The sequence below is a fragment of the Aspergillus heteromorphus genome, assembly GCF_003184545.1.
Source record: "Aspergillus heteromorphus CBS 117.55 chromosome Unknown BO70scaffold_72, whole genome shotgun sequence".
Taxonomy (NCBI): domain Eukaryota; kingdom Fungi; phylum Ascomycota; class Eurotiomycetes; order Eurotiales; family Aspergillaceae; genus Aspergillus; species Aspergillus heteromorphus.
In genome coordinates this window covers 22,762-46,648 of record NW_020290477.1, presented here as the reverse complement: position 1 = coordinate 46,648, position 23,887 = coordinate 22,762, and the positions used below count along the sequence as shown (strand labels likewise).

The window sequence follows — 23,887 nt, the reverse complement described above, 5'->3', positions numbered from 1 at the left end:
CAAAAATAAAATTTTATTTTATTTCATCTTATCTAAATAATTATAGATATTTTTATATTAATTTTTTATTAATTAAAACTAAATCTAAGAAATTTTATCTAGATCTTGAATAAAATTTAATTATATTTTTTAATACTTTATTATGTATATTATATTTTTACTTATGATAATATTAAACAAAATTAATAATAAATATCTTTTTTAATTAATTTATTAATTTAAAAAATTTTTATTATTAATTTTGAATATATAATTAAAATATTTTAATAATTTAAGATTATTTATTAAAAATATGTTAATTAATGATATTCACAGAATTAATTCAAGAATTAGATATATAAATAAAAAATTAGATAATTTATATAGAATATTAAGCTAATATAAATTTTATAAAATAAAAATAATATTTCTTAAAATTATAATATTAATAATATAGATACTTAAGAATTTCTATCTAATAACTACTAATAAATTCTTTTTAAGAACTTATTAAAATATATACTTACTTAGTCAGAGATAGAATAATTATATTCTATTCTTAGTAAGCCGGAGATGGAATAACTATGTTTTATCTGTAAACCTAGCTGTATTATACCAGAGATCATGTAACTACACTAGAGTGGTTAACAGCCAGGATAGATTAATAATAATAATTAAGAAATTTAGATAAAAGTTAAAGTATTTAAAAAAATTAAAATAAATATATAATTATTATTTAATTAATAAATATAATCTAAACTAGATAATTATATAATTAATTCTTAAATTATATAATATATAGATATTACTATAAAATATTTAATAATTAAAAGTTATTATATAAAATAAGTCCAGAATTAATTAATTATATATTAAATATAGATTAGCTATATTTAATAATAATTAAAATATAATTAAATAAATATTAGATTTTTTTAAATCCAATTTTAGAACTTGTATTTTATAATTTATTTAGATCTAAATATACTTTTCAAGAGATTGGTTTTTAACCTGTATTTTAACTGTTAACCACTCTAAACTACACTTTGGGCCCTGGTAGATGCTATCATATGACTTGAAAGGCTTCAAATATGACTATCTAGGTAATAGGGGAGAGGTGGCAAGGTTTTCATCTTATTAAGCAGATTAGTCAGTTGTAATTGTTTTTCAGACAACTCCATAGTTGATTACTAGGGGTGGGCCGCTATACCCGATTTTGAATTGAAATGTTAATGGTAAATGACTGTTGCAGAAGGTCTCTATTACACCTGTCAAAACAGACATGACGCGTGCAAGTCTGTTAACTGAGGCTAACGCGATGACCCCTTCCCTCTCTGATTACTTTATTTTTTCTCTACTAAGTCCATAATTCTGCAATCTCTCCTGGAGCACACATAATTTTTTATCTATTATTGGTCAGTAGTAAATCGCCCCAGAAGGGATTTTCATACACCAAGTCTTCTGTCCTCTCGCATAGCAACTATCTTCGACAAGGAAAAAAGATACAGACGTGCTGTGATCACTGGTCCCTATTACCATTCACCCAGAAATTCAAAAATCTCAATATGCCGAGACCGCCTATGAAGCGTCATCGCTTGACGTCTAAGGCCCCGCTTGCGTTAGAAAAGGAACCTCAGCAGGGCTCCGAACAACATGATATAAACTGGGTGAAGGAACTCGAGACTCCAGCAAGCACCGGTCAGAATATCGAGATGCCTTCTCATCTGCATACTGGTGCTCAGGCCTCAGAAATTGTCCGGCAATCCCATCACCAAACACCTGTGGCTAGAGCTCAAGAATATGCGATTGAATCGTCGCCCGTGGGAGACAGAGGAGCTACAGGTAGCCGGCCGGCCACAAGAGCTCGCGGTTACTCATCCACTCTTTCTGTTGTCGGAAGAAAAGGCGATGCTTGCTCAAAGGTTCCAGGTACTCCCGCATTCGAAAGTTCGATGTTAAGTAATTTTAGAAGACGACCCCGGCAACCTAGCATCCTACAGATGATGCAGGCAGATGAAGGTTCCTCTGATCTTGATGATGATGTTTTCCTTGGCGGATTGAGCCCCGAAGATGAGTCTACGCCTTTGGATTCTTCGAAGGGTAAAGCACTTCTCATGAGACATGCTGCACCACCATCGCCTAGCCTTCCAGCATCATCGAGTGGCGGATCACGGAAGCGCAAAATGCCATTTGAGGAGTCACGAGCTCTACAGCTCCATGCGGAGGTTATGGAATATTCTCCCGCCATTTCATCTCGTTCGAGCCAGTGGCATTGCGAGCACAATGTGCCCGTGGATTCTTTCCGAGCCCCAGCATCACCTGAAGCATCGAGTCAAACTTTGGCGCCGCCTCTGAGTAGCAGCCCGCCTCTCAGCCCGACAAGTACGGTCTCTACTCCAGTTCCAGCACAACTCAAGCGTATAAATATGCCTGCCGAGCATGTAACCAGTAAGACGATAAACTTGCCGACCTCCACTCTTCAAGTCAGGCTTCTACCTCGAAGGAACAACACGAAGCGTAAACGCTTGCGTGCAAAGGAGCCCAAGGTTCCCAGTGACCCTACTGACAGTGATCGCTTGACCCCCGAGCAGGATGATGTACATTCTGTACCGACCAAAAGGCCATCCCGGAGTCGACGAGAGCACATACGCAAGAAGAAACCCGCAGGGAGTGTCTTGACTGCAGAGGAAACGCAAACGACAGCAGGCACTGCTGGAAGCCGGGTAATCGGCAATCAGAATCATGTTACACGTTCATCACATTCAAACGTTACCGCGGAGGCTTCTGGAACATGTGAGGAAGGACACCAAGCGATGACATACAGTCGAGATTCTTTGGAAACTACTGGTGTCGTGAATGAGATCCAATCCGGAGATGTGCCATCACCCTTGTCATCACTAGATTCAGAGGCGTTCAAGTCCGACTTGCAGTCGGAATCAAACCCGGAGGTTCCTTTTCTAAGCGAGGAGCTAAGGCTCCAGGCGAAAAAATTCGCGGATGTTGATAAGTGGCAACTTGATTTTGAAGATGTGATTCCTCCTGCCAGTCAAGGTAGTGATGTCTCCAGGTAGTCAAAATCCAATGCCAAATGCAATGCCAACAATCTACTGTGGACATCAATTTGGTCCAAAATGAACGGGTTATTTTAACTCTCACAAATTCGTGCTAGAAAGTCAATGGATGTGTTGGGATTATATGGCCGTCCAAGTGTAGTGTGTAGGTGGCGTGGTGCTGCTACCTGATAAGCAGCCTCCGGGCTATGATAGCCGGTAATTAATTGGCCTACCCCAGCCCCGCAACTTCTTGCCGTCTCCGGTATTCTACAACGATTCGATACAAGATTGTTCACAGCTTGCATTTCAGGATATCTCAGACATGACTACATTGGACTCTATTTTGGCAGGAAAGTATCCTGCCAAAGCCCATGCCCGTCGGGTTGCCGAGCGCCTTCAAGCGTCCGGCTATGGCCGGCGTGGGGTTATCTATCTCGAAGCGCAGAAGACTCGGCTCATCGAGGATAATGATGAGGCGATGCCCTTCAGGTATGATCATAGCAATTCCTTCTAGCTTCTTGATAGCCCAGGAGTTGACCGAATTTCATGGCCTAGACAACGCCGACCCTTTTTCTATCTATCAGGGTGCCCGCTGCCGGATTCATATCTTATCTACAACATCGGCAGTGATGAGTTGACACTGTTCATCCCACCAATTGACCCAGAGAATGTCATCTGGTCTGGCCTGCCGATGTCTGTAGCAGAAGCATTGCGGCTCTATGACGTTGACAACGTTATGCTTACGCCCGAGGTCAACGCCACTCTTGCCTCAATTGCTTCAGGTGATGGTGGCAAAGCAGTTGCTTTTGCAATTACAGGTCAGATATCTGAAGAAATAAAGCTACAGGGGTTCTTTGAAACCAACACTTCAATATTGAATGGGGTCATTGGAGACACACGGGTGGTTAAAGACGGGTATGAGATTGCACTTTTGAGGAAGGCGAATGATATTTCTGCCAAGGCGCATATTGCAGCCATCAAAGCTTCGCAAACCGCGGTGAACGAGCGCGAAATAGAGGCTGCTTTCATTGCAGCTTGCATTGCCAATGGCGCTCGGGATCAAGCGTATCACCCCATTGTTGCATGTGGCCAAAACGGGGCCACCCTCCATTACGGAGGAAATGATGCCGATTTGGCTGACCCAGTAACGAAACAGAAAAAACCAAGTGTTCTTATTGATGCTGGGGCGGAATATCGTACATACTGTGCTGATATTACCCGTGTTTTCCCTTTGGGTGGAAAGTTTACCTTGGAGGCACGCCAGGTCTACCAGATAGTCCTACAGATGCAGATGGAGACTATCGCAATGCTGAAGGAAGGGGTTCAATGGGAGGACGTCCATACGCATGCCCACCGTGTTGCAATCCAGGGCTTGCGTAAATTAGGGATTCTTCGAGGGCCGGAAGATGAATTGTTCGACAAGAGGATTAGTGTGGCCTTCTTTCCTCATGGTCTAGGACACTATTTGGGCATGGATACTCATGATACTGGTGGTAACCCTAATTATGGAGACAATGATTCGATGTTCAAGTATCTCCGTGTGAGGGGCTGTTTACCAGCAGGTTCGGTCATCACTGTTGAGCCAGGTGTAAGGCGATCTCTCCTTGCTTTCTTTAATCACAGTTGTGGTTTCCTTGCTAAATTCAGCCATAGATCTATTTTTGTCGCTTTATTATCAAACCGTTCCTCGAGTCCCATGAAACGAGCAAGTACATTGATACGGAAGTTCTCGAGAGGTATTGGAACGTCGGCGGTGTACGCATTGAGGACAATGTTCACATCACCAAACATGGCTATGAAAATCTGACCACAGCACCAAAGGCATTTGAGGAAGTGGAGGTTTTAGCCTCATCGAGATCAACCCATGCATGAAAACAATGTTTTTAGCCACTTTCATTCTTTGCACCTCCCGCCAGGCCCACAGCTTATACATACAAAAATTTCCGAATGTTGTTGTCTTGGTAAACTACGACAGATGCATAATGTTATTAGTTTATACGCAGTGGAATTTCTGGGAAATGAAAGCCTACTTCGTTCATAAGCCGTTTCCCAAAGCACAAATATTGCCTTCTTCAAAGTCAATGGCTTGAAGACAGAGCAAATTAAGGTAGTATAATACACTTATTATATGACAGCCAGGGAAGAGATGGTACAAATAAAAGCCGATCTCAACAAGGTAGTAAACGACGACGGGACATTGAAGGCGACGGATGACATGAGGTTTCGGGATGCTTTACTCAATTCCATAATTCGTCGGTATCACACGTCTCTGAACTTCAAGTTGCCCCCCCACATATTCAACCAAGTTTCAAAAGAGAAGTGATCTGCTACAGACCACTCCTAAGTCGTTTCCTCCCACTCCCTTTCACGGCAGACTCGGACTCTGCCTTATCCTGTGCGCGTTTCTCTTTCTGGTCGAGGACGAGACTGAGAACATCGAAGCAGAACTGGGGTACTTCAATACACAAGCTCCTGAACTCCTCTTCCGCTTCATGCCGCAAAACATGACTTCTCAGGGCCCAGAAAGTAGCCACGGGCTTCCGAATTGTCACATCATCAACAGGCGTATTGGTGTAGACAAAGCGCGCATATGCAATTTCTCCATGAGAGGTGCTGTTGATGCGGTGTATCTTTGAGTGCGCTAGTGTCTTGAGCGATGGGATCCCCAGTCTTTCCGCCAAGGTGTAGACTCGGGCGTGTTTTAACAATTGCTCTCCGCTATTATCTATCTCACCTATAACTGCTTCATGCTCGGTAGGCGACTCAGATTGGGAGGCCGAATAGTCGCGAGTGTACTGGAATTGGAGGAAGTAGCCGAAGGCTTCTACATTTTCATCCGGGAGCTCAATGCGCCGCTATCAAATGCTCAGTCCAACCGGCAGGAGTACAAGTCAAACTGATGTATCACTTACTAGACCCAATTCTTTGAAAGCTGCGACTTTTTCTGCGAGCGAGGGTGACTCCAAAAGCAAGCTTTGGTGTGCTGATAAGGTAGTTTTCGTGTCTCCAGTCCCAACGATGAGTTCCACAATCGGTGATGTTAGATAGCTGGCGAAGGTAAGCTGGAGATTCTTTTCATGAATCAAAGCAGAGAAATGAGGATTGAGGGTGGTTGATCAATGGCGGGAGGTGGAAATGGACCCTTACTCAAGGAACTGGAGGCCCGGGTTTCTTTTGGGGGGGACTATTTTCGTTTCTGGCTCAGTTGGGCGCGCGTCTGGGAGATCGATATCTTGGGTCGACTCTGTCCGATTTTCGATCACTGCGCCAAATATTGGGTTTATATTGGCTTTAGGACTGCTCGTGTTCTGTGGGGTTTGCCGGTCATTGTTCGCTGTGTTGACAACATTCTGAGTGTCTTCAGGCACTCCAACCTGCACCTGAGGCGCGTCCATGACGCAGGATTGTATCTAAGTATTCAAGATGAACGCAGACTGCAAACAAGGAGATTAGTCACTGTTGCTAGGGTGATAACAGGAGTCAGAAGATACAGTGCTTGGGCTCATCTAGCAAATGTACGGAGTATAGGAAGTAATAATAGCCAACGACTAAAAGGTGTGAGCTCGGAGTAGGGAGGTATCCTGGGAGCGGCACGCTAGAGATTACTGTAATGCATAATACAAATATGTTACAGTACTACTATTGGTACTTTTAGTTAGTGGGGAGCCGTTGCCGTGACTAATGCATTAGGGGGCAGTTGTTCCTTCCTTTCCTACCTTAGTATCCAAAGCCCACCTACAACACCTCTTCCCTTCCTTTCCTGTATCTAATGAACAACAGATCAATATTATCACATTCAGAAGCAAACTGATCCAGTAGGGATATATGACGTTGTGGATAAGTTGACGGTGCTGGTGATTACGTGCTGCTGACGCTACAGTAGCAGTCTGTACGAAGTAATAATAGTAACTACGGAGTACACGACATACTTACTTACCTACCTCGTAGGTACCTTTGATGATGCCGTGAGTAGCCGGTATACTTGACTCTATACACGGCATACAACCTGTCTATAGAAGATGTGCGGTCGGTCATGGGAATTGATGAAATACACCATACAAAGAGCATGGGTAGGTACTGTAGGTACTTAATAAGTAGGTAGCTTACCTACCTAAGTAAGTACAGGCATTAACAATGAAAAATACATCCCTACTCACGGGTAAGTTGCAGCTTTGGAACAAAAATGCTGTAATAGAAACGATAGTATTATCATCATTGTTTCCGCACGACCGTCGGGGTTGATAGCTAGTTACCAAGGCTAAAATCCCACTGTAACAGTGAGGCAAGAAACTGAAAAATATTCACCCCCCTTTACTAATTCATTCAGTCTCCCATCCAACTTGGGAGGAGCATGTACACAGTGTTCCTTTGGTCCTACTCTGGCAAACTAGCTTTCCTTGTTTGAAGGCCAGCGTTAATATTCTGATTCGAACCCCGCGGTCTATCTAGATCCACAGAAGTATGGCGACTGGCATCGCTCCCGCTAGGGATCCCAATACTCTGAGCAACTACACCACCTGGATTTGCACTCACACCACTGCCAATTTTGATATCATTTTCGACCAGAAAAGGCTCGTGGGGAGTGTTGTCCACAAGTTCAGATCAGCCACCGACTCAGTCTCTCAAGAAATCATCTTGGACTGTAATCATGTTGCAATCGGCGATGTCAAAATTGATGGCAAGCCATCTGACTGGGAGCTTCTTCCTCCTCTGGAACCGTATGGCACTGCACTGAAGATCAGACTTGAACAAGGTGTGAAATTAAATGACATAGTTGAAGTTGAGGTATGAACACCATTAAACACCTCTATCCTTGTTATCTCCTGGACTAATATCTTGGATGATCAGATCTCTGTGCAGACGACGGAAAAATGTACCGCACTTCAGTGGTTGACTCCAGCCCAGACATCCAATATGAAGCATCCATATATGTGTAAGAGAGCTTTCTTATTTCCCATATGTTATTGCGTGGAGTAAATGATCTAAATTAGTCGAGAATCCGGTCGACTCTAACTGATTACATTTAGTTTCCCAATGTCAGGCGATCCATGCACGATCCATATTCCCTTGTCAAGACACACCAGATGTCAAGTGTACCATCGACTTCAATATTACCTCCCCCCTTCCTGTGATTGCTAGTGGCCTCCCTGTCCGAGACTCACTAGGCGAGCCACTCTCTCACGGCAAAACTATATACCGGTTTCATCAACGTGTTCCGATCCCAAGCTATCTTTTTGCTCTGGCCAGTGGGTAAGCTTGCAACTGTCCATCGTTGGGATTCCATATGGACTGCCCTACTTACCAATGATAGTGATATATCCGAAGCTGCAATTGGCCCCAGGAGTGTTGTCGCAACTAGTCCTGACAAGCTTCGGGAATGTCAATGGGAGCTTGAAGCAGACACGGAAAAGTTTATCGGTGCCATCGAGGTCTGTAAACTATCAGTTGTAGCATGCCATTCCTGACAGCGAATTAGAAAATTGTTTACCCTTATGCTTGGGGCGAGTACAATGTCCTGATACTTCCACCGAGTTTTCCTTACGGGGGAATGGAAAACCCGATTTTCACGTTCGCTACACCTAGCATTATCTCCAAGGTCTGCGTCTAGACATCCCCGTAGGACAATTGGACTTTGACTGATGCTAACACGACCAACTAGGATCGTGAGAATGTCGATGTTATCGCCCACGAGCTCGCGCACAGCTGGAGCGGCAATCTTGTGACCAATGCCTCTTGGGAGCATTTTTGGCTGAATGAGGGTTGGACTACATACCTTGAGAGGCGGGTTAGTCCCCCCCGGCCCTCCTTTCCAGTTGAAATGGTCAACCTGTATCCTCATGCTAACCATGATATAGATTCTAGCAGCTGTGTGAGTCTCAACATCGTGTCACGATAATCTTCCCTATCACTAATGCACCCAAAGGCATGGCGAATCGTATCGACATTTCTCCGCTATAATAGGTTGGAAAGCTCTCACTGACTCTGTGAATCATTTCGGACACAATCATGAGTTCACGAAATTGATCACGGATCTCAAAGGAAAGGATCCAGACGATGCTTTTTCAAGTATCCCGTACGAGAAAGGCTTCAATTTCTTGTTTCATGTGGAAACGCTTGTCGGGAAACAGAAGTTTGATAGCTTTATACCTCATGTATGTTTTGGATCTCGCGGAAGTACATTCACTGATTGGTCTTGGTTCTCTAGTACTTCACTGTGTTCAAAGGGAAGTCCCTTGACTCGTACGAGTTCAAAGCTACTCTAGTAGAGTTTTTCCGTTCCGATACGGAGGCATCCAAAGCTTTGGACACTCTTGATTGGGACACATGGTTCTATGCTCCTGGGCTACCCCCCAAGCCGCAGTTTGACACGTCACTTGTTGATGTTGTTTATGATCTCTCTCGCAAATGGCAGTCTCTTCCTGGATCCTCCTTTAAGCCCCAACCAGACGACATTAAGGGGTTGACAGCGAACCAGATCGTTGTCTTCTTGGAACAGATTCTTCTCTTTGAGCGTCCACTTGCCCCCGAACTATCGAAGACAATGGGCGATGTCTACGGGCTTGCTAAGAGCGAGAACATAGAGGTTGCCAATTTATACTTCCAAGTATGCCTCAAAGCCGGTGACGACAGTATTGTCGACTCAACGGCGGAGCTACTGGGCAGAATTGGCAGGATGAAGTTTGTGAGACCTTTGTAAGCGGCTTATGTGCCCTGTTTGTCCAATCGAAGTGCTGACCAAGCGACTAGGTATCGAAGTTTGCAAAAAGTTAATCGCCCAGTTGCAATTTCGACATTTGAGAAGTACCAAGACTTTTACCATCCGATATGCCGGGCCATGGTTGAGAAGGACCTCTTCGGAAAGAAGGCTATTTAAGACTGTAAGGGTTATACACTCCCTTGACAAGCTTTTCGTCTCCCGAGTCACTTGTTGCCCTCGTATTGTTGTACTTGAAAGGGGGATTTTCGTCTTGCAATAAACCCATACTTTGTAGTGGTTGAAGAACAGAGCTATCTAGGTCTAATAGTTGGTTCATGTAGCGATGCTTGCCAAGTCAAGTAATCGTATGATTCTCGCTGATGATAAAAGCTCGAGCCCAGCATATTATCACGATATAGATAGTGGCATGTATTAACCATAAAAGAGAGCTTAGTTTAACTACCATTCGACCATATTAGTCAGCGAGTACCATTCACCATGTTTCTGTCAATGTTAGAGCAGGTGAAAATGCCCGGTTTCCCGCTCTTTTGCCGTCCCAACTGAGTAATCAGATCGGCTTCATTCACCTGAGAGAGCTCAGAGAGCACTCTTCGCATATATGCGACGACATGAGCTATCTTTGACCAATCCAAATCTTTGGCGCCTGGTCCATTATGACTCGCCTTCCACAGATTCCTCCAGACGGCAGCTCCTAAAACGGCATCTCCTTTGACGAGGCCTTCGTCGTAGGCTGCTAGAACACCACGCCATTGGATGAAGAGATCCTTGAGGAATTTATTTCGAATAGCACGACCTGTCAAGCCATGAAGCACATCCATGCGGTGCTCTGCATCATGTGAAAAATGATCGATCAGGTGCTGGGAGTATGTCTGAAAACTGTCATGTGATGGCAGCGCGCGTAACCGGACCGTTAGAAGGTACATGTGAAGAAAAGTAACCTGTGACCACGTCGAAAATGTGGGAGCGAGACCCAGTTCTGCCAGCAGGCTCGTTAGTCTTGTACTTGTGGCACGGCCTTATCAAAGGAATGACTTTTACGCACCTTCATACCACCATCCCTGGCCTACTCCCAAGTCTTCGCCGGCCTCGGTCTTAGGGACTTGGGCCCCCTTCTGAGATAACTGAGGTATGCTATAGTCTGCCTGGGTGGAGCAGGCTTCAAATAGCTTTTGTGTCAAACCAAAAGCGATATAAGTTTCCGCCGCAGTCCCAGGACGTGGCGCGATCGCCCGAGCTAGCTGTGAAGAATTCCGACGACCCTGCTTACAAAAGGCATAATGTGATCGTTGCTGCTGAGCACTGTGACTGGCAGAACTAGACAGGACCGATGAGTAACATGGGTGCGAGGCTAAAGATGGTCGAAGCAATTGTTCGACTGTTTGCACCTATAATGATTGCGCGGTTAGATGGTGACATAGGAATTAACCAGAGGCCCGTTTGGCGTACCTGCGACATAGAACACTGCAATTTGGAAAGCCCTCGAAGCCAAAAGTTCATTGTGCTGGGGGGACTCATGATGGAGTGTAAATTCTTTAATATTCGCGCTGACTAGGTAGGTTGATGAGTGAATTATATTCCTAGAGAAATATTTTGATTGGGTAGTTTCCACAGTCGAGACGTTCTAGAAGGTATGCGGTCAATGATTGTTTGCACTGTTTGTTATCAAGCTGCGGCTTAATCACAGTCAATATAGTCTACATAGTAGTTAAATATATTATATATATATATGTATGTATGTATGTATGTATGTATGTATGTATGTATGTATGTAACCATGTATGTGAGATCTGATGGAACTATTAGATTCAACTAGTGTGCGATAAATCATCAAAGACATCCATAAAATCAGACAAAATGCAGACAACTTTGCCCATCACGATCTTCAAACTGGCGTTGGCTATCAGCAAAAGTGTCATTCTATACTGCCAGATTAAATTGCGAGTGACCTTTTTGATAGATATGGGACTCCGTCTCCATTGGAGTGATCGAGGCGTGTGTCTACTATGTACTGTGATTTTCTTCAGGAGTTGCAGTATTTTCTTGTGGAACAAAACAATACACAGCCACGTTGAATGAGTTTGGAACATCCCCACATACGCGAAATTTACTCCAGATCTATCATGTGGAGATCTGGAGAGGTCTCCAGACTATGCTCCCTGTAGCAGACTAGATTCTCGAGCGTCCTGAGGTTTGGCCACGATGAGCAAAATTGAGCCTCCGCTATACCAAGAATTTATTAGTCTTTAAGTGTGACTCTCTCCAAGCGCTTCTCAATAAGCGGGAGAATTTCGGAAAGTCTATTTGGATCTCTCATAACGGCTGGCACATCATCTCTGGTCGTTGCTAAGGTCTTCAGAGGAACGGTTAATTATGTTCGCCTCTCAGGCCGTTGTGGCTATATAAGACTAGAGGATACTGCAAACGTACCTGTCTGACAGTCTCATACCCACACTCCCTCGATTGATATTCTCTAATGATCTCCATTTCATCGAAGTCGACATAAATTCTCGTGTCACGAAGTCTAAACAGAACGTTGTCAAGTCTCATGAAGAACCTCGTAAGCAACAAAAGTCTTGAAGGCATAACCCTGATCTTGCAGGATAACATAGCAATGCCATTGTCGGCGAGTTCATCTTCATAAAGAATAACATCGTCGTAAAATAGTATAGGGTCCGGTCGCTTCAGGAGTTCGATTGGAATGGGCTTTGTTGTTGCTACAAATGCCCGACTACCAGGATTGACCGTACCCGCGTAGTCTGTAGTGTAGGACCAATCGAAGGGCTTGACAATTTCCTTGATTCCTTCATGGGTATTTTCTCTAACGGATGTCAGCCCACAATGAGTAAGATCGTCTCGATGTCGCAACTGCGGATTTCTCATTACCTGCTTTTCTGCCATTCTTTCGAGTAGGCAACCTTCAGCATCGATGCGCCAGTTTTGTCCACGCGGTCTAATGCGTCGAATGCGTTGAAGGCTATTCGCCATTGGGTCTGTTGATGTTCTATGGTAATGAAGTTGTCGCCAAAGATCATCTCCGGTGGTGCGATTCCTAGGTTCCTTGCCATATCTTCGATGGGATCCGCTTTAAGTATGGGCAGCTTTTGGGTAGTAATTTTAAAGCCCTTGACTGAAATCGAATTGGGCTTCAAAAGGCCAGACGACAGTGCGGTCGACGCCATATCTGCTGGTATCGTCTGACTACATGAAATCATACTGTGGGCTTGGTTAGCGAAGATCGGAAGAAGGGACAGGCGCATACTTTAATACCAGTAGTATAAAGTACGGAGTGATTATCCTCCAGATCATACCCCGCGGCGTCGGATAAAGAGGCGGTCCGATCAGTTGCTGGGGTGATGCGCTAGGGGGCAAGCCCCGATAAACATCCGAGCGTCGCTGGAGCTTATTACTTGGTGGCTGTTCCATAACTTCCCCGAGTCTCTTTCCTAGTATACCTCCAATGTCCTGGTCATTGTCCCGAAACTGATGATGTCTCTTTAGAGGTGTGAGATTTCTCTTTATTGTTAACCACCTACTTGTTTTTGCATTCAGCACCGTTGCTACAATCTTCCTCATGGCCTCCAAGACACTCGAAGCGCGGCTTGAGCGCCTCTCTGTCAAAGATGAGAACGACACCGGGCACAGTTGCAATGGCTATTCAAAGTCAAAGGTATGGGCCCGACATGAATTCTTCTGTAGAGGGCCTGCCTGCTGATGTTATCCATCAGAGTTCCCTCTCTACAACCATGTCTCTTTCAGGCCTGGGAGCTTCTGGGCAATTTAACGCCTCCAGCCGATCTAACCTGCTAAAACTTGCTCTGCAAAATACGAATGATAGCAAAGCTAATTCAATGAATGTTGGTCAATCCCCTACAAAAGGTTCCCATAATACCCTGCCGAGTCGCAACCTAGACGAAAATGGGGAACAACGCCACCCAACACCACTCTATGAACAACCGGCACTAAAGAAATTACACCTTGGAATGTTTGAAATTGGGAAGCCTTTAGGAAAGGGCAAATTTGGCCGAGTTTATTTGGCTAAAGAACGGTCTTCCGGCTTTGTGTGCGCCCTCAAAGTCCTGCACAAATCCGAGTTGCAGCAAGGTGGAGTACAAAAGCAAGTTCGGCGAGAGATTGAAATACAGAGCAATTTGCGTCATCCAAATGTTCTAAGGCTCTATGGCCATTTCCATGACAGCAAACGGATCTTTTTGATTCTCGAATTTGCCGGTCGGGGGGAGCTGTACAAACACCTCCGCAAGGAACATCGATTTCCTGAATGGAAGGCTGCCCAATACATTGCTCAAATGGCCGCTGCTCTGAAATATCTCCATAAGAAGCATGTCATGCACCGTGATATCAAACCTGAGAATATCCTTGTCGGTATTCATGGCGAAATCAAAATCAGTGATTTCGGCTGGAGTGTTCATGCGCCCAACAACAGAAGACAAACAATGTGTGGAACCTTGGATTACTTGCCCCCCGAGATGCTGAAGCCTGGCTCTCAAGATAATTATTACAATGAGAAAGTCGACCTGTGGAGTTTGGGCGTCTTAACCTATGAGTTTCTTGTTGGAGAGGCCCCTTTTGAAGATACCCCTGTGATGACACAACGACGGATTGCAAGAGCCGATATGGCAGTTCCATCATTTGTCAGTGCTGAGGCAAGAGATCTCATTAAAAGGGTATGTTTTGCTTTGATGCTCCAGACCAAGCACATGACTAACATTAGACAGCTTCTTGTTCTTGACCCGGAAAAGCGAATCTCACTTGATGAAATACAGCGACATCCCTGGATCCTGAAACACTGTGTTAAAGAAGATCGAATTATGAAACGGAGTTCTGGTTCATCATCCAAGGAATCTAAGCCATGATGCGGTTTCCATGCATTGCAGGCGCATTTGGTGTTAAGAGGTGCACTCTATTCGCAAGTTCCTTCTGCCTAACATCCCCCCCCTTTTCAATGTGTACCTGTGTTTTTTTCAATATGGTATCTCGCCTAGATTCTTTCAACGCATGAGTTGAGTATTTCCGAGTTAATCCTTTGTGGTCCCCAGCCCTTCGTAGCACTAGGTTTATTGACTGGTGTCAATATATGTCTTTTCCACTTTATACGTTGAATATGATAGAGCTCAAACTCGTGTACCACAAGACAGGAGCATAGTCAACACCGTAACATCATCGATAAATCTCATCAAAGGGGCGGGTGTCTCTGAAACAGCTGTCCCAAACTTCATTCACCACCTTTTCCGCGTGGGCTTCATCCTTGCATCCTGGCCTTGCCTGTACTGACAACATAGCTCTTCTTCTTACACACTCTTGATGTTGTTGTGTAAAATTCCACTGGCCCCTCCGAAAAAACTCCCGTGCCCACCGGCATTCTCCACTAAGTGAACTTGCTCGAATCTGCACTTCGATTAATGAAAGCCTCAAAGTTTAATCAGCTATCGCAGACAGCGTAGCTGCTTACCTCGGTACAGGCTGCGTGTCTCAGATTGGTCGCCCAGTCAACCTTGAACCTCAGATGATCATACGCGTGGACCATCTCATGGGCCATTGTATCTTCCAAGTGTCCCTGGTCCTTCATTTCGTTTGCGCAAAGCAGAATACCAAATTCCGGATCGAACCCCCCCGCTTTTCGATTAGTGCATCGACGGCAATATACGTTATGGCTGGACAGGTCACCCCCAAGTTGTCGAATATTGTCGCTCAAATAACGGATTATTGGACCTTATGGGCGTAATTCTTAGTGGTAGTTCAAATCGGAGCAAAGGCCTCCCTTTCAGATACAGGGAAAGGAATTCCATACTAAACTGAAACAAAAAGTCTCGCTGGTCTTCGCATCGTTTGCAATCGGTGGCCTCATTTCGGATGTCTCGCGAAACGCGGAATTGTTCCTTCCCTTCATCTGTCATTTTCCCCGCAAGGATGGCGAAGATATTGCGCCATTGTGTCCAGGTATCGTTTCCCCGTATATATCCAGTATCTCGATTTTCGGGTACTTTACCGCTGTTGGAGGATTGGGAAGTCGACGACATCTTCGCCAGGAACTTTGGATAATCAAGGGGAGAGACAGAGTAGGTCGATTGTCTAGGCCAATTCCGCCGCCAGCTCCGCATTGGCGGTGAAGGGTATGTTGCGGCAAGAAATTCCCCGGAAAATCATATGTTGTTTGATCATCACTGCCAATTCTCAAGACAGCCGTGGGCGAGACGGAGACTAAATCCTGCAATATTAAAGCAAACCCTTGGAACAGATTGTCTTAAGGGCTGAATATCTGACTCGTTTGGATTTCACTTCGCGATGGTCTCTGAGCGCCTTACAGTCGTCATAAAACTAGGTGCGGCATTCAAGTGGCTTGGGCACCCAGAAATACTAATGCAAAGCTGCACCACGAATAGGGACCAGCTCTATAGTAGATGAGAATACTCATGAGCCTATACTATCTATACTTACCCTGATTGTCGAGACCGCCGCCAAACTTCACCGAGATGGCCATAATGTTGTTCTTGTGTCCTCTGGTGCTGTCGGTGTAGGATTACGAAGGATGGATGTTGATGAGAGGCCAAAATACCTACCTCGCATACAGGTACATATTGTACTATGGACTGCCTAGTTATGGCGACTAATTGCGAGATTCCAGGCGTTGGCTGCTGTCGGGCAGTGCAGACTGATGAGTCTTTGGGATGGACTATTCTCGCATCTTCGTCTCCCAGTGGCTCAGATACTGTTGACTAGGAATGACATTGCAGATGTGAGTTTTCCTCCACCCCCGAGGCTGTACGACGAGTCTGACTTGTATGCAGCGGACACAATATATCAATGCCCAAAATACATTTGCTCAATTGTTCGACATGGGTGTCATCCCGATAGTCAATGAGAATGACACCCTGGCTGTCTCGGTGAGTTTCTCTTCCAACCTGACCTTTTGTAAAAAAAACCCCTAACACCATCCCGAGGAAATTAAATTTGGCGACAATGATACACTTTCAGCAATAACAGCAGCTATGGTGAAAGCCGACTACCTTTTCTTGATGACAGATGTTGACTGCCTCTACACGGCTAACCCGCGTAACAACCCGGATGCGCAGCCTATCGAGGTTGTCACTGATATATCATCATTGGAAGCGGACGTCTCGTCCGCTGGCTCCTCCCTAGGAACAGGGGGGATGGGCACTAAGATCGTGGCTGCAAAGTTGGGCACTAGTGCGGGCGTGACAACCATTATTACCAAGAGCTCCAAACCGGGTAATATTCATGATATTGTTAATTACCTCCAGCAAACCAAACAGGCAATTCCGGCGCACTCGGTCACAGATGAGGGCGACCAATCGGCGAGCCAGTCAAACTTGCATCATCCGCCGCCCCTACACACACGATTCATTCCATCAGAAACTCCAATACAGTCCCGGTCCTTCTGGCTACTTCACGGTCTAAAACCACGTGGAACTATTTATATTGACAATGGAGCGTACAGTGCTCTTCAAAAAAAAGCCAGCCTCCTTCCCGCTGGCGTTCTAGGAGTAGACGGTCACTTCGCCCAACAGGAAGCGGTCCGACTCTTTGTCGTGGGGAAAGTTTCTCCTGATTCACTGAATGGTGATTTCCTTCATCATGGCCAAGAGCCGAAGGAGATTGGCCGTGCCCTTGTTAACTACGGCAGCAGTGAGATTATTCGTATCAAGGGCCATAGGAGCACCCAGATTCAGACTTTGCTCGGTTATGCAGATAGTGAATATGTTGCTCTTCGAGAGAACATTTCCCTGATAAGAAGCGATGAAAACACCCAACATTAAATAGAATTATTGGCAATTGATAGAAAATGATATCGAAGAGTATTTTACACACAGTATCTTAACGATCACCCCTATCATGTATTTTAGCCACATAATATTTCCTGGAATTGGTATTTCAACCATTCAGTAATAGGGTGGATGTAGATGGAAAAGGAGAGGCGAAATCGAAATGTCCCCGCGCCAAACAAGAATAAGAAACAGAAAAAGTGAATTCCTAGTCACTGCCATGAGGAACTTGGTAGCAGCCTCGCAAGTTAAGCGAACTGCCAAGGGTAATTAGAAGCCGACGGGGGCCAACCCACAAATAAAGGACTACATGAGACTAGGTATACAGACATTCCACAGGCCAAAATGCCACACATAGGCCACTTACTAGGAATTCCAAATTGTTAGAATAAGGAACATGCTAAACTGGAAAGAAATGGCCAGGCATCTTTGAGGCAATGGATTGGAAGATCATCAATGCCTTGTAAATGTCTGGGGGTCTTTGCAGTTATATATATATGTATGATTTAGTCCTTCCATCTTTCTAAGAACTGCTTCATCTGCACATCATGTGGATGGGGTGCCGGTGATGCCTTAGGGGTAGCCATGTTAATTAGCGTTTTCTTGTACTGATGGGTGACAAAAATAGATGAAGACAGGGGAAAGCTGAAATCTGGTATACTCACGGTGTTCTCTATGCTGGCTACAGAGTAGGTCAAAGAGGCGGAGAGCGTAACTTGAACAGTAGCTGGAGGTAGATAAGTCGTAGCAATTGTATATGCACTTGCTGGAAATTGGGGTGTTGGTGACCTCGCAGGGATCGTACTCTCAGGCTTCTTAGCCATAGGTGCGTATCTTGTAGGTCCGGTTTGCAGGTGATAAGGAATTGTGTAGCTCCCATCAACCTGCCTTTTCTGCAAGATTTCATGCTTATGATTGCCATCAAAAGAATCACCAGTATCATTATTGACTGAATAAATCCCCTGCAAAACTAATGGCGAGAATAAGCCAGTCATACTCGTAAGTGTGAAGCGATCTGAATAGTTAACAACCGAGATTCCAGGGCCAGAAGCGATCATCTTCAGAAAGCTAAAGAAATAGCACTTGTCAGCAATGGATGAAGCCTTTTAGGACCTTCATGAATTAATATAAGCCAAAAAGAACTTACTATGCATTAGCATCATTCCCACCCACATCTGCATTAATCCTAAACGAAACCGAGTCACCCTGTGCAAAAGCGGCATCTTTTATGAGGAGAACCAGGTCTTCCTGTGACACAGCCTTAGTATTAGTATAAACTCACCAGGCATGCGTGCTCTGCTCATATACATACATAGGATCCTGACATGTCTCCACCCGCACATAAATAAAGACTGTACTGTACAAGTTCAGACATTGGAGGTAATGTGCCAGAGTCTCTCCAACGAGCTGTGGCAATATCTCCAGCTTGGATGGCGGTGCCGGTTGCTGGAGAAATAAATTCCACACTGGCAAAACTAGCAGAGAGGATCGAAAGAACCAACAGCACCGCGCGCACGACTTTCATCTTGAAGAAACCTGGGAGGTTGTATCAAATAGAAATCATAGAAAGCTTGAAGGAAACGTGTCCGTGCATATGTCTATTTGATGACCAACAGATGGGGTCTATGGAGATGAGGCGAGACGGGCCAAGGGGACAAACAGTAGAGGGTAGGGGATTGCTGACACCCATCTGGTCCTGCCACCCCTTGCAATGCAGCGGCATGCTTGGAGCGGAAGTATACATAGGTTTCCCGATTGGGAATCAAGGCAGTCAGGCAGTCAGGCACTAAGGCACTAAATATGGCCTCACTGCATTATTATTATTCAAATAGTACTCCGTACTTTGTACGGCTGTACGGAGACAAGTTGTCCGGTGACCGTAAATAATCTCTGAGCAACCCTGGACTGCTCCACTACCTAGTACATCCTTCCTATGTACTGCATAGTATCTCGTTTGAAAGATAACAACTAGATAAAGCGCCTAGGCTGATTGGCATCCACGGATTGGCACCTTCATGAATGCTGTCGTCCAAACCATCTCCTAACTACGTGGTTATAACTCAGCCCAGCCATTCGCTTTTGGTGAATTGAAATTTCTTTTGCTGTTATAGCAACGGGCACATAATTGCTAGATGCGTTCTCAGGGGGACTGGTCATCCTTCGAGGGGATAGTGACTGGCCTGCTCGATGGCAACCCCATCGCTATTGCTGTCGCCGTCTTTATTGCCTTTGGGCTTCCTGTGCTGCTGCATCTGATATTCTACCGCGCGGTTGCATCCCCGCCGTCCAGCAATTTCTTACTCCTAGGCCCTGGTGGGGCTGGTAAGACTGCTCTTCTGACCCTCGTATGTATCGTCTCTTTTGTTTTTACACTCAATTATGCAACCCTCCTTGCAACATTGGCGTCCTGGTTTATTCTTTAGTTGATACTGTTGCTGATGATTCCATTGTTTGTGATAGTTGGAAGCCAAAACGTCTCTTACCCGGAAAGACTCTCGACTCACACATACGTCGCAAACGTCCACTGTAGCCATTGTCAACCTTCCCGCCTCAATTTCGACTGCCTCAAACCGTTACCGGTCTGTCAATGATTCGTCCTTGCAGGACATTTCCAAGAACCCAGTCAAGTACCGCTTGACGGATACCCCAGGTCATGGGAAATTGCGGGGGTCTCAGGGACTTACGACCCTTTTATCTATGTCGACCACAAATGATGTAAAGTCCCGACTGCGTGCCGTTCTATTCATGGTAGACACAGCAGCCCTTTCCGAGACCGAGACACTGCGAGACACAGCCTCTTATCTTCATGACGTGCTTTTGATTCTCCAAAATCGTGCTCTTAAAAAGGGAAAATCCCCAATGAAAACAGCTTCGGAGATTCCCGTGCTTGTGGCCGCCAACAAGCAAGATCTTTTCACTGCCTTGCCGCCTGCCTCAGTGCGCGAAAAGCTGGAAACCGAGATTGACAGGATTCGAAAGTCCAGGAGTAAGGGCCTGATGGAAGCTAGTGTCGATGCCGGAGTTGATGAAGATGAGGAGGATATGCTGGGCAGTAATGACGCACGACATAGCTTTTCGTTTGGGAGCTTGGAAAAGGATATCGGGTTGGTTGTTGACGTTGTCGGCGGCGCAGTTAAGGGTGATGAGAAGGGAAATTTTGAGTCTGGTGTGAGGAAATGGGAGGAATGGATCGGACAGTGCCTGTGATTAACGACACTAGATTTTGGCCGGGGTTACTACCAGTGCCCCTATACGTGCAGTGAGTCGGAATAGTACCGGGAATGTCTTGCAATATGATCCTACGCTGTCCACAATTTCCGACTCCCATACAAGGAAAAGGGACGAAGAAAGCTCTGAGACAATGAGCTGGTGAAATGCTTGACTGAAAGATGACTCGGGTATAGTTTGAAACTATCTCTCCCATCTTCAGGTGCAATTACAAGGAGCTCCTCCGTTCATCCAGTCCTCTCCAAAGTAGATGAATCTGTCGTGAGTGGATCACCAAGGTTCTAGGCCAATATGAATGAACCTCCGACTACCCCGGCACAAAGGTTTATCCAGTGTGCCAATCAGACGTACTGATGATTATATCCTCTTTCCCTGGTCATGGTTTTCGCCGGATTGTATTGAATGAACTGCCTAGACCCTTTGGTATTTCTCGCTCAAGTAGTCGTAATGACTGTAATACCATGTATCTTTTGCCACAATGTATTTGTCATGGATTCGAGGAAGGACAAGGATCCTGTCTACATCTTGCTCCAGGCCTAAGCGGCGATCTCTGGATATATCTCTCAATATAAACCCTGCTTCACGGCCAGGTACTAGACATGGGAGTCACAAATGGCCGCCAAGCGGGCTTACACATAATAAAATTGGCAGCGTAGGTAACATGTATCGCGTTGTCTCATTCTCGCAAATACTATGGTCTCTTTGGGTCCTCACTCCAAGACGCGCCGGTCAAAACAATGGCCAGGCAAAGGCGTCGGTGGGCCACGCAGAGGGCTGGTCCTCTTAGGTGAACATGCCCCTGTTTCTCGAATGATCGATTATATTTAGGTCCAAGGGCCTGGCCGTAGCGCTCTGATTTTCCGTGATCCCGCATCTGGGACGGCCAACAAAGACTGACCAAAAGGAACCAAATTGGATCAAATGAAAAAAGATATGGAATGCATTCAATGCGAATGATCGTGCTATTAATTATCCGGTGCGCCATTCTTGCTATTGCGGAGCATCCAGGTAAGTAGGTCGACCTTCGTCGCAACCGCAACCGGCTTCATTGCCCCAAGCTCATCCCTTTCTGTGACGACTGCTGCGCTATTCCATTCAAGGAAACGATTCAGGGTACTCAGAGATGTATCCATGGTGATTTCAACAAACTTCCGATTCCTGATATGGGGGTTCGCGTCCCCGCGCCCAGAAATGGCCAGCCCCATGTCTCTAGGATCAGTAACAATTTCGGGAATTTTGCCGAAATTAAACATAACACCCCCAACAGGGCTTCTTCCATTAGCACGTCCGTGAGTCAGTCGGCTGAGAATATTTCCGAGTGTGACAAGCCCAACAAGCTTCTTCCCAGACGCTGACAATACCGGGAGCTGATCGAATCCCTTATCTCGCATCATCTCAATGGCAGTCTCACAAGGAATATCAGATCGAACTGTTGTTATCGGTTTCAATCTCAGGCTCTTGACTTCAGAGTTATCGAAGTCATCGTGCTGGCCCTGCGGCTGTAATGTTGAGGAAAATGGGGCAACTTCAGTAGGTGTCGATGAGAGAAGTCCATTTGCAGCAAGCCAGTCATCATCAGCAAACTAAGTCAAATCAGGATATTAGTTCAATTACCCGAAAACTAACGATCGCATTACCTTAGTAAGATAACTTCTGATGCTGTCAGGTAGAATCACGACAATGACATCATCTTTGTTGAAACTTTGGTCTTTCGCAGCTTGCGCCAACGCTGAAATGGCACTTCCACTACTCCCACCAACGAGAAGACCTTCTTCGGCGATCAATCGCCGAGCATATTGGAATGATTCCCTGTCGGCGGTTTTGTACCATTTGTCGACTGCCTGTCGGTCCAAGACCTGAGGGATGAAATCATATCCAATGCCCTCGACCTTGTAAGGCTCGTTGGCATACTCTTCATTCAATGCGGCGGGACAAGCTAGAATCGACCCTTGAGGATCTGCTGCAATGACTTGAACATTGGGGTTGTGCTTCTTAAGACCGCGAGCTAGCCCAGTGATTGTGCCACCAGTGCCCGCGCCGGCAATTATAGCTTTTACTCGCCCTTCAGTTTGGATCCAGATCTCTTCCGCGGTTCCGAACTCGTGAGCAAGTGGGTTGTTTTCGTTGGCGTACTGATCCAAGATATGCGCGTTTGGAAGTTCTTTCTCAAGCCGCTTGGCGACCCCGATGTGGGATTCTGGGGAATCGAATGCTGCTTCATTGGGCGTTCGAATGATGGTTGCGTTCAAAGCCCGCAAAACCGACACCTTCTCGGCAGACATCTTCTCTGGAAGAGTGATTATAGTCTTATAGCCTACCAAAAACGAAACCGAGGATTAGCCCACAACAGTCCGAGAAACAACCCCTGAATGTACACAGTACGAACCTTTGACGGCGGCAACCAGAGCGAGACCGATGCCGCTAGCAGGAGAAACCAGAAGTTAGGACCTTTTCTATGATCATTTTTGCGTGAACAGAAGAGAGACCAGAGGTCTGGATAGCGTACGTATTACCACTGGTAGGTTCGATAAGAGTGTCTCCGGGCTTGATCCGCCCAGATCGCTCGGCTTCCTCAATCATGCGTAAAGCGATCCGGTCCTTCACGCTCCCCCCGGCATTGAAGTATTCCAGTTTAGCGTAAACGGTGGCATCGATCCCCAGGCTGCGCGGAAGCTTGTTTAGCCTGACTAATGGGGTATTTCCGATGTGCTGAGTGATTGTATCCAGGGCCACAGGAGGGATGGCCGGTGCGGTAACTGTTGACATTGTAGTAATCGGACAAAGATAAAGCTGCTCTTTGTCTGACGAGGGGTTTCACGTGCAACTATCGGACGAAGCGAAGGATTTCCAAGCACCGTTGCGATTAGGTATTATCCCGAGAATCAGGTACAAAGGGGATGATGGCATCCAAGTGATTATGGACGAGGGGCAGAAAAGAGAGAAAAAAAAGGAAGGAGAGGAAAGGCACCAAAATCTGTCGTAACAGATTGGTGGCTTCCCTCCCTCTTCTACCCTCGAGGCCCCGACGATAGCCGGAAGAATAGTAATGCCATGCGCGCCACGTGATTTGGCCTCGTCTCACATATCCGTGGTCGTCAGGCCTGTTCTTA

At 45.6% G+C, this 23,887-nt stretch overlaps 12 protein-coding genes across 12 annotated transcripts; 6 read left to right on the top strand and 6 right to left on the bottom strand.

Annotated features, from left to right (window-relative positions):
- Positions 1-1,263: 1,263 nt before the first annotated feature.
- On the top strand, positions 1,264-3,199 carry BO70DRAFT_391139 (uncharacterized protein). Its single transcript, XM_025546212.1, has one exon. The coding sequence runs from the start codon at positions 1,545-1,547 to the stop codon at positions 3,048-3,050; it is 1,506 nt and encodes a 501-aa protein (XP_025394164.1). The 5' UTR covers positions 1,264-1,544; the 3' UTR covers positions 3,051-3,199.
- A 74-nt stretch (positions 3,200-3,273) lies between these two features.
- BO70DRAFT_367120 (aminopeptidase P family protein) lies at positions 3,274-5,073 on the top strand. The gene is made up of 3 exons (XM_025544505.1): positions 3,274-3,521; positions 3,588-4,620; positions 4,686-5,073. The coding sequence occupies exons 1-3, from the start codon at positions 3,355-3,357 to the stop codon at positions 4,902-4,904; spliced, it is 1,419 nt and encodes a 472-aa protein (XP_025394163.1). The 5' UTR covers positions 3,274-3,354; the 3' UTR covers positions 4,905-5,073.
- A 286-nt stretch (positions 5,074-5,359) lies between these two features.
- BO70DRAFT_303265 (uncharacterized protein) lies at positions 5,360-6,427 on the bottom strand (the record flags this gene model as incomplete). Its single annotated transcript, XM_025539782.1, has 3 exons — positions 5,360-5,887; positions 5,945-6,080; positions 6,180-6,427. The coding sequence occupies 3 exons, from the start codon at positions 6,425-6,427 to the stop codon at positions 5,360-5,362; spliced, it is 912 nt and encodes a 303-aa protein (XP_025394162.1).
- An 801-nt stretch (positions 6,428-7,228) lies between these two features.
- Positions 7,229-10,203, top strand: BO70DRAFT_433686 (bifunctional aminopeptidase/epoxide hydrolase). Its single transcript, XM_025548437.1, has 10 exons — positions 7,229-7,817; positions 7,881-7,965; positions 8,060-8,282; positions 8,344-8,461; positions 8,509-8,628; positions 8,692-8,817; positions 8,888-8,901; positions 8,956-9,184; positions 9,238-9,725; positions 9,780-10,203. Exons 1-10 carry the CDS (start codon positions 7,494-7,496, stop codon positions 9,904-9,906), a joined length of 1,854 nt encoding a protein of 617 aa, XP_025394161.1. The 5' UTR covers positions 7,229-7,493; the 3' UTR covers positions 9,907-10,203.
- Positions 10,204-10,208: 5 nt separating this feature from the next.
- BO70DRAFT_347353 (uncharacterized protein) lies at positions 10,209-11,331 on the bottom strand (the record flags this gene model as incomplete). Its single annotated transcript, XM_025541586.1, has 3 exons — positions 11,197-11,331; positions 10,793-11,135; positions 10,209-10,765 (listed from the first exon to the last, which is right to left on the bottom strand). Exons 1-3 carry the CDS (start codon positions 11,263-11,265, stop codon positions 10,209-10,211), a joined length of 969 nt encoding a protein of 322 aa, XP_025394160.1. The 5' UTR covers positions 11,266-11,331.
- Positions 11,332-11,518: 187 nt separating this feature from the next.
- BO70DRAFT_391134 (TIP41 family protein) lies at positions 11,519-13,220 on the bottom strand (the record flags this gene model as incomplete). The annotated part of the gene is made up of 4 exons (XM_025546211.1): positions 11,519-12,100; positions 12,178-12,568; positions 12,634-12,944; positions 13,203-13,220. The coding sequence occupies 4 exons, from the start codon at positions 13,218-13,220 to the stop codon at positions 11,987-11,989; spliced, it is 834 nt and encodes a 277-aa protein (XP_025394159.1). The 3' UTR covers positions 11,519-11,986.
- Positions 13,176-14,811, top strand: BO70DRAFT_367118 (aurora family serine/threonine-protein kinase). The gene is made up of 3 exons (XM_025544504.1): positions 13,176-13,417; positions 13,476-14,432; positions 14,484-14,811. The coding sequence occupies exons 1-3, from the start codon at positions 13,322-13,324 to the stop codon at positions 14,619-14,621; spliced, it is 1,191 nt and encodes a 396-aa protein (XP_025394158.1). The 5' UTR covers positions 13,176-13,321; the 3' UTR covers positions 14,622-14,811.
- On the bottom strand, positions 14,534-15,851 carry BO70DRAFT_347342 (mitochondrial inner membrane protease ATP23). The gene is made up of 3 exons (XM_025541585.1): positions 15,557-15,851; positions 15,218-15,477; positions 14,534-15,153 (listed from the first exon to the last, which is right to left on the bottom strand). The coding sequence occupies exons 1-3, from the start codon at positions 15,783-15,785 to the stop codon at positions 14,926-14,928; spliced, it is 717 nt and encodes a 238-aa protein (XP_025394157.1). The 5' UTR covers positions 15,786-15,851; the 3' UTR covers positions 14,534-14,925.
- Positions 15,852-16,141: 290 nt separating this feature from the next.
- BO70DRAFT_303275 (glutamate 5-kinase) lies at positions 16,142-17,543 on the top strand (the record flags this gene model as incomplete). The annotated part of the gene is made up of 4 exons (XM_025539783.1): positions 16,142-16,336; positions 16,391-16,501; positions 16,554-16,649; positions 16,707-17,543. Coding segments are annotated over 4 exons (1,239 nt in total), but the record flags the coding sequence as incomplete, so codon positions are not given.
- Positions 17,544-17,676: 133 nt separating this feature from the next.
- Positions 17,677-19,266, bottom strand: BO70DRAFT_383606 (putative beta-1,6-glucan biosynthesis protein (Knh1)). Its single transcript, XM_025545590.1, has 4 exons — positions 18,862-19,266; positions 18,697-18,797; positions 18,215-18,617; positions 17,677-18,157 (listed from the first exon to the last, which is right to left on the bottom strand). The coding sequence occupies exons 1-4, from the start codon at positions 19,072-19,074 to the stop codon at positions 18,056-18,058; spliced, it is 819 nt and encodes a 272-aa protein (XP_025394155.1). The 5' UTR covers positions 19,075-19,266; the 3' UTR covers positions 17,677-18,055.
- A 184-nt stretch (positions 19,267-19,450) lies between these two features.
- On the top strand, positions 19,451-21,185 carry BO70DRAFT_433680 (signal recognition particle receptor subunit beta). The gene is made up of 2 exons (XM_025548436.1): positions 19,451-19,894; positions 20,010-21,185. The coding sequence occupies exons 1-2, from the start codon at positions 19,682-19,684 to the stop codon at positions 20,754-20,756; spliced, it is 960 nt and encodes a 319-aa protein (XP_025394154.1). The 5' UTR covers positions 19,451-19,681; the 3' UTR covers positions 20,757-21,185.
- A 468-nt stretch (positions 21,186-21,653) lies between these two features.
- On the bottom strand, positions 21,654-23,683 carry BO70DRAFT_216086 (cystathionine beta-synthase CYS4). The gene is made up of 4 exons (XM_025538691.1): positions 23,284-23,683; positions 23,164-23,198; positions 22,415-23,091; positions 21,654-22,360 (listed from the first exon to the last, which is right to left on the bottom strand). Exons 1-4 carry the CDS (start codon positions 23,541-23,543, stop codon positions 21,743-21,745), a joined length of 1,590 nt encoding a protein of 529 aa, XP_025394153.1. The 5' UTR covers positions 23,544-23,683; the 3' UTR covers positions 21,654-21,742.
- Positions 23,684-23,887: the final 204 nt, after the last annotated feature.

Bases quoted from the DNA above. Each gene is read 5' to 3' on its own strand.
- BO70DRAFT_216086 (XM_025538691.1), bottom strand. From the start codon at position 23,543: ATGTCAACAGTTACCGCACCGGCCATCCCTCCTGTGGCCCTGGATACA. The intron at 23,199-23,283 runs GTACGCTATCCA...TTCTCCTGCTAG, and splicing joins GAACCTACCAGTGGTAATAC to CGGCATCGGTCTCGCTCTGG. The intron at 22,361-22,414 runs GTAATGCGATCG...GATTTGACTTAG, and splicing joins TCAGAAGTTATCTTACTAAG to TTTGCTGATGATGACTGGCT.
- BO70DRAFT_433686 (XM_025548437.1), top strand. From the start codon at position 7,494: ATGGCGACTGGCATCGCTCCCGCTAGGGATCCCAATACTCTGAGCAAC. The intron at 8,629-8,691 runs GTCTGCGTCTAG...ACGACCAACTAG, and splicing joins CACCTAGCATTATCTCCAAG to GATCGTGAGAATGTCGATGT. The intron at 9,726-9,779 runs GTAAGCGGCTTA...CCAAGCGACTAG, and splicing joins ATGAAGTTTGTGAGACCTTT to GTATCGAAGTTTGCAAAAAG.
- BO70DRAFT_433680 (XM_025548436.1), top strand. From the start codon at position 19,682: ATGCGTTCTCAGGGGGACTGGTCATCCTTCGAGGGGATAGTGACTGGC. The intron at 19,895-20,009 runs GTATGTATCGTC...TGTTTGTGATAG, and splicing joins AGACTGCTCTTCTGACCCTC to TTGGAAGCCAAAACGTCTCT.
- BO70DRAFT_347342 (XM_025541585.1), bottom strand. From the start codon at position 15,785: ATGTCGTCGACTTCCCAATCCTCCAACAGCGGTAAAGTACCCGAAAAT. The intron at 15,478-15,556 runs GTATGGAATTCC...TACGCCCATAAG, and splicing joins AGACTTTTTGTTTCAGTTTA to GTCCAATAATCCGTTATTTG. The intron at 15,154-15,217 runs GTAAGCAGCTAC...ATCGAAGTGCAG, and splicing joins GACACGCAGCCTGTACCGAG to ATTCGAGCAAGTTCACTTAG.
- BO70DRAFT_367118 (XM_025544504.1), top strand. From the start codon at position 13,322: ATGGCCTCCAAGACACTCGAAGCGCGGCTTGAGCGCCTCTCTGTCAAA. The intron at 13,418-13,475 runs GTATGGGCCCGA...GTTATCCATCAG, and splicing joins ATGGCTATTCAAAGTCAAAG to AGTTCCCTCTCTACAACCAT. The intron at 14,433-14,483 runs GTATGTTTTGCT...AACATTAGACAG, and splicing joins CAAGAGATCTCATTAAAAGG to CTTCTTGTTCTTGACCCGGA.
- BO70DRAFT_383606 (XM_025545590.1), bottom strand. From the start codon at position 19,074: ATGAAAGTCGTGCGCGCGGTGCTGTTGGTTCTTTCGATCCTCTCTGCT. The intron at 18,798-18,861 runs GTATGTATATGA...GCTGTGTCACAG, and splicing joins GAGACATGTCAGGATCCTAT to GAAGACCTGGTTCTCCTCAT. The intron at 18,158-18,214 runs GTGAGTATACCA...GTCACCCATCAG, and splicing joins TAGCCAGCATAGAGAACACC to TACAAGAAAACGCTAATTAA.
- BO70DRAFT_391139 (XM_025546212.1), top strand. From the start codon at position 1,545: ATGCCGAGACCGCCTATGAAGCGTCATCGCTTGACGTCTAAGGCCCCG.
- BO70DRAFT_367120 (XM_025544505.1), top strand. From the start codon at position 3,355: ATGACTACATTGGACTCTATTTTGGCAGGAAAGTATCCTGCCAAAGCC. The intron at 3,522-3,587 runs GTATGATCATAG...TTCATGGCCTAG, and splicing joins GATGAGGCGATGCCCTTCAG to ACAACGCCGACCCTTTTTCT. The intron at 4,621-4,685 runs GTAAGGCGATCT...ATTCAGCCATAG, and splicing joins TCATCACTGTTGAGCCAGGT to ATCTATTTTTGTCGCTTTAT.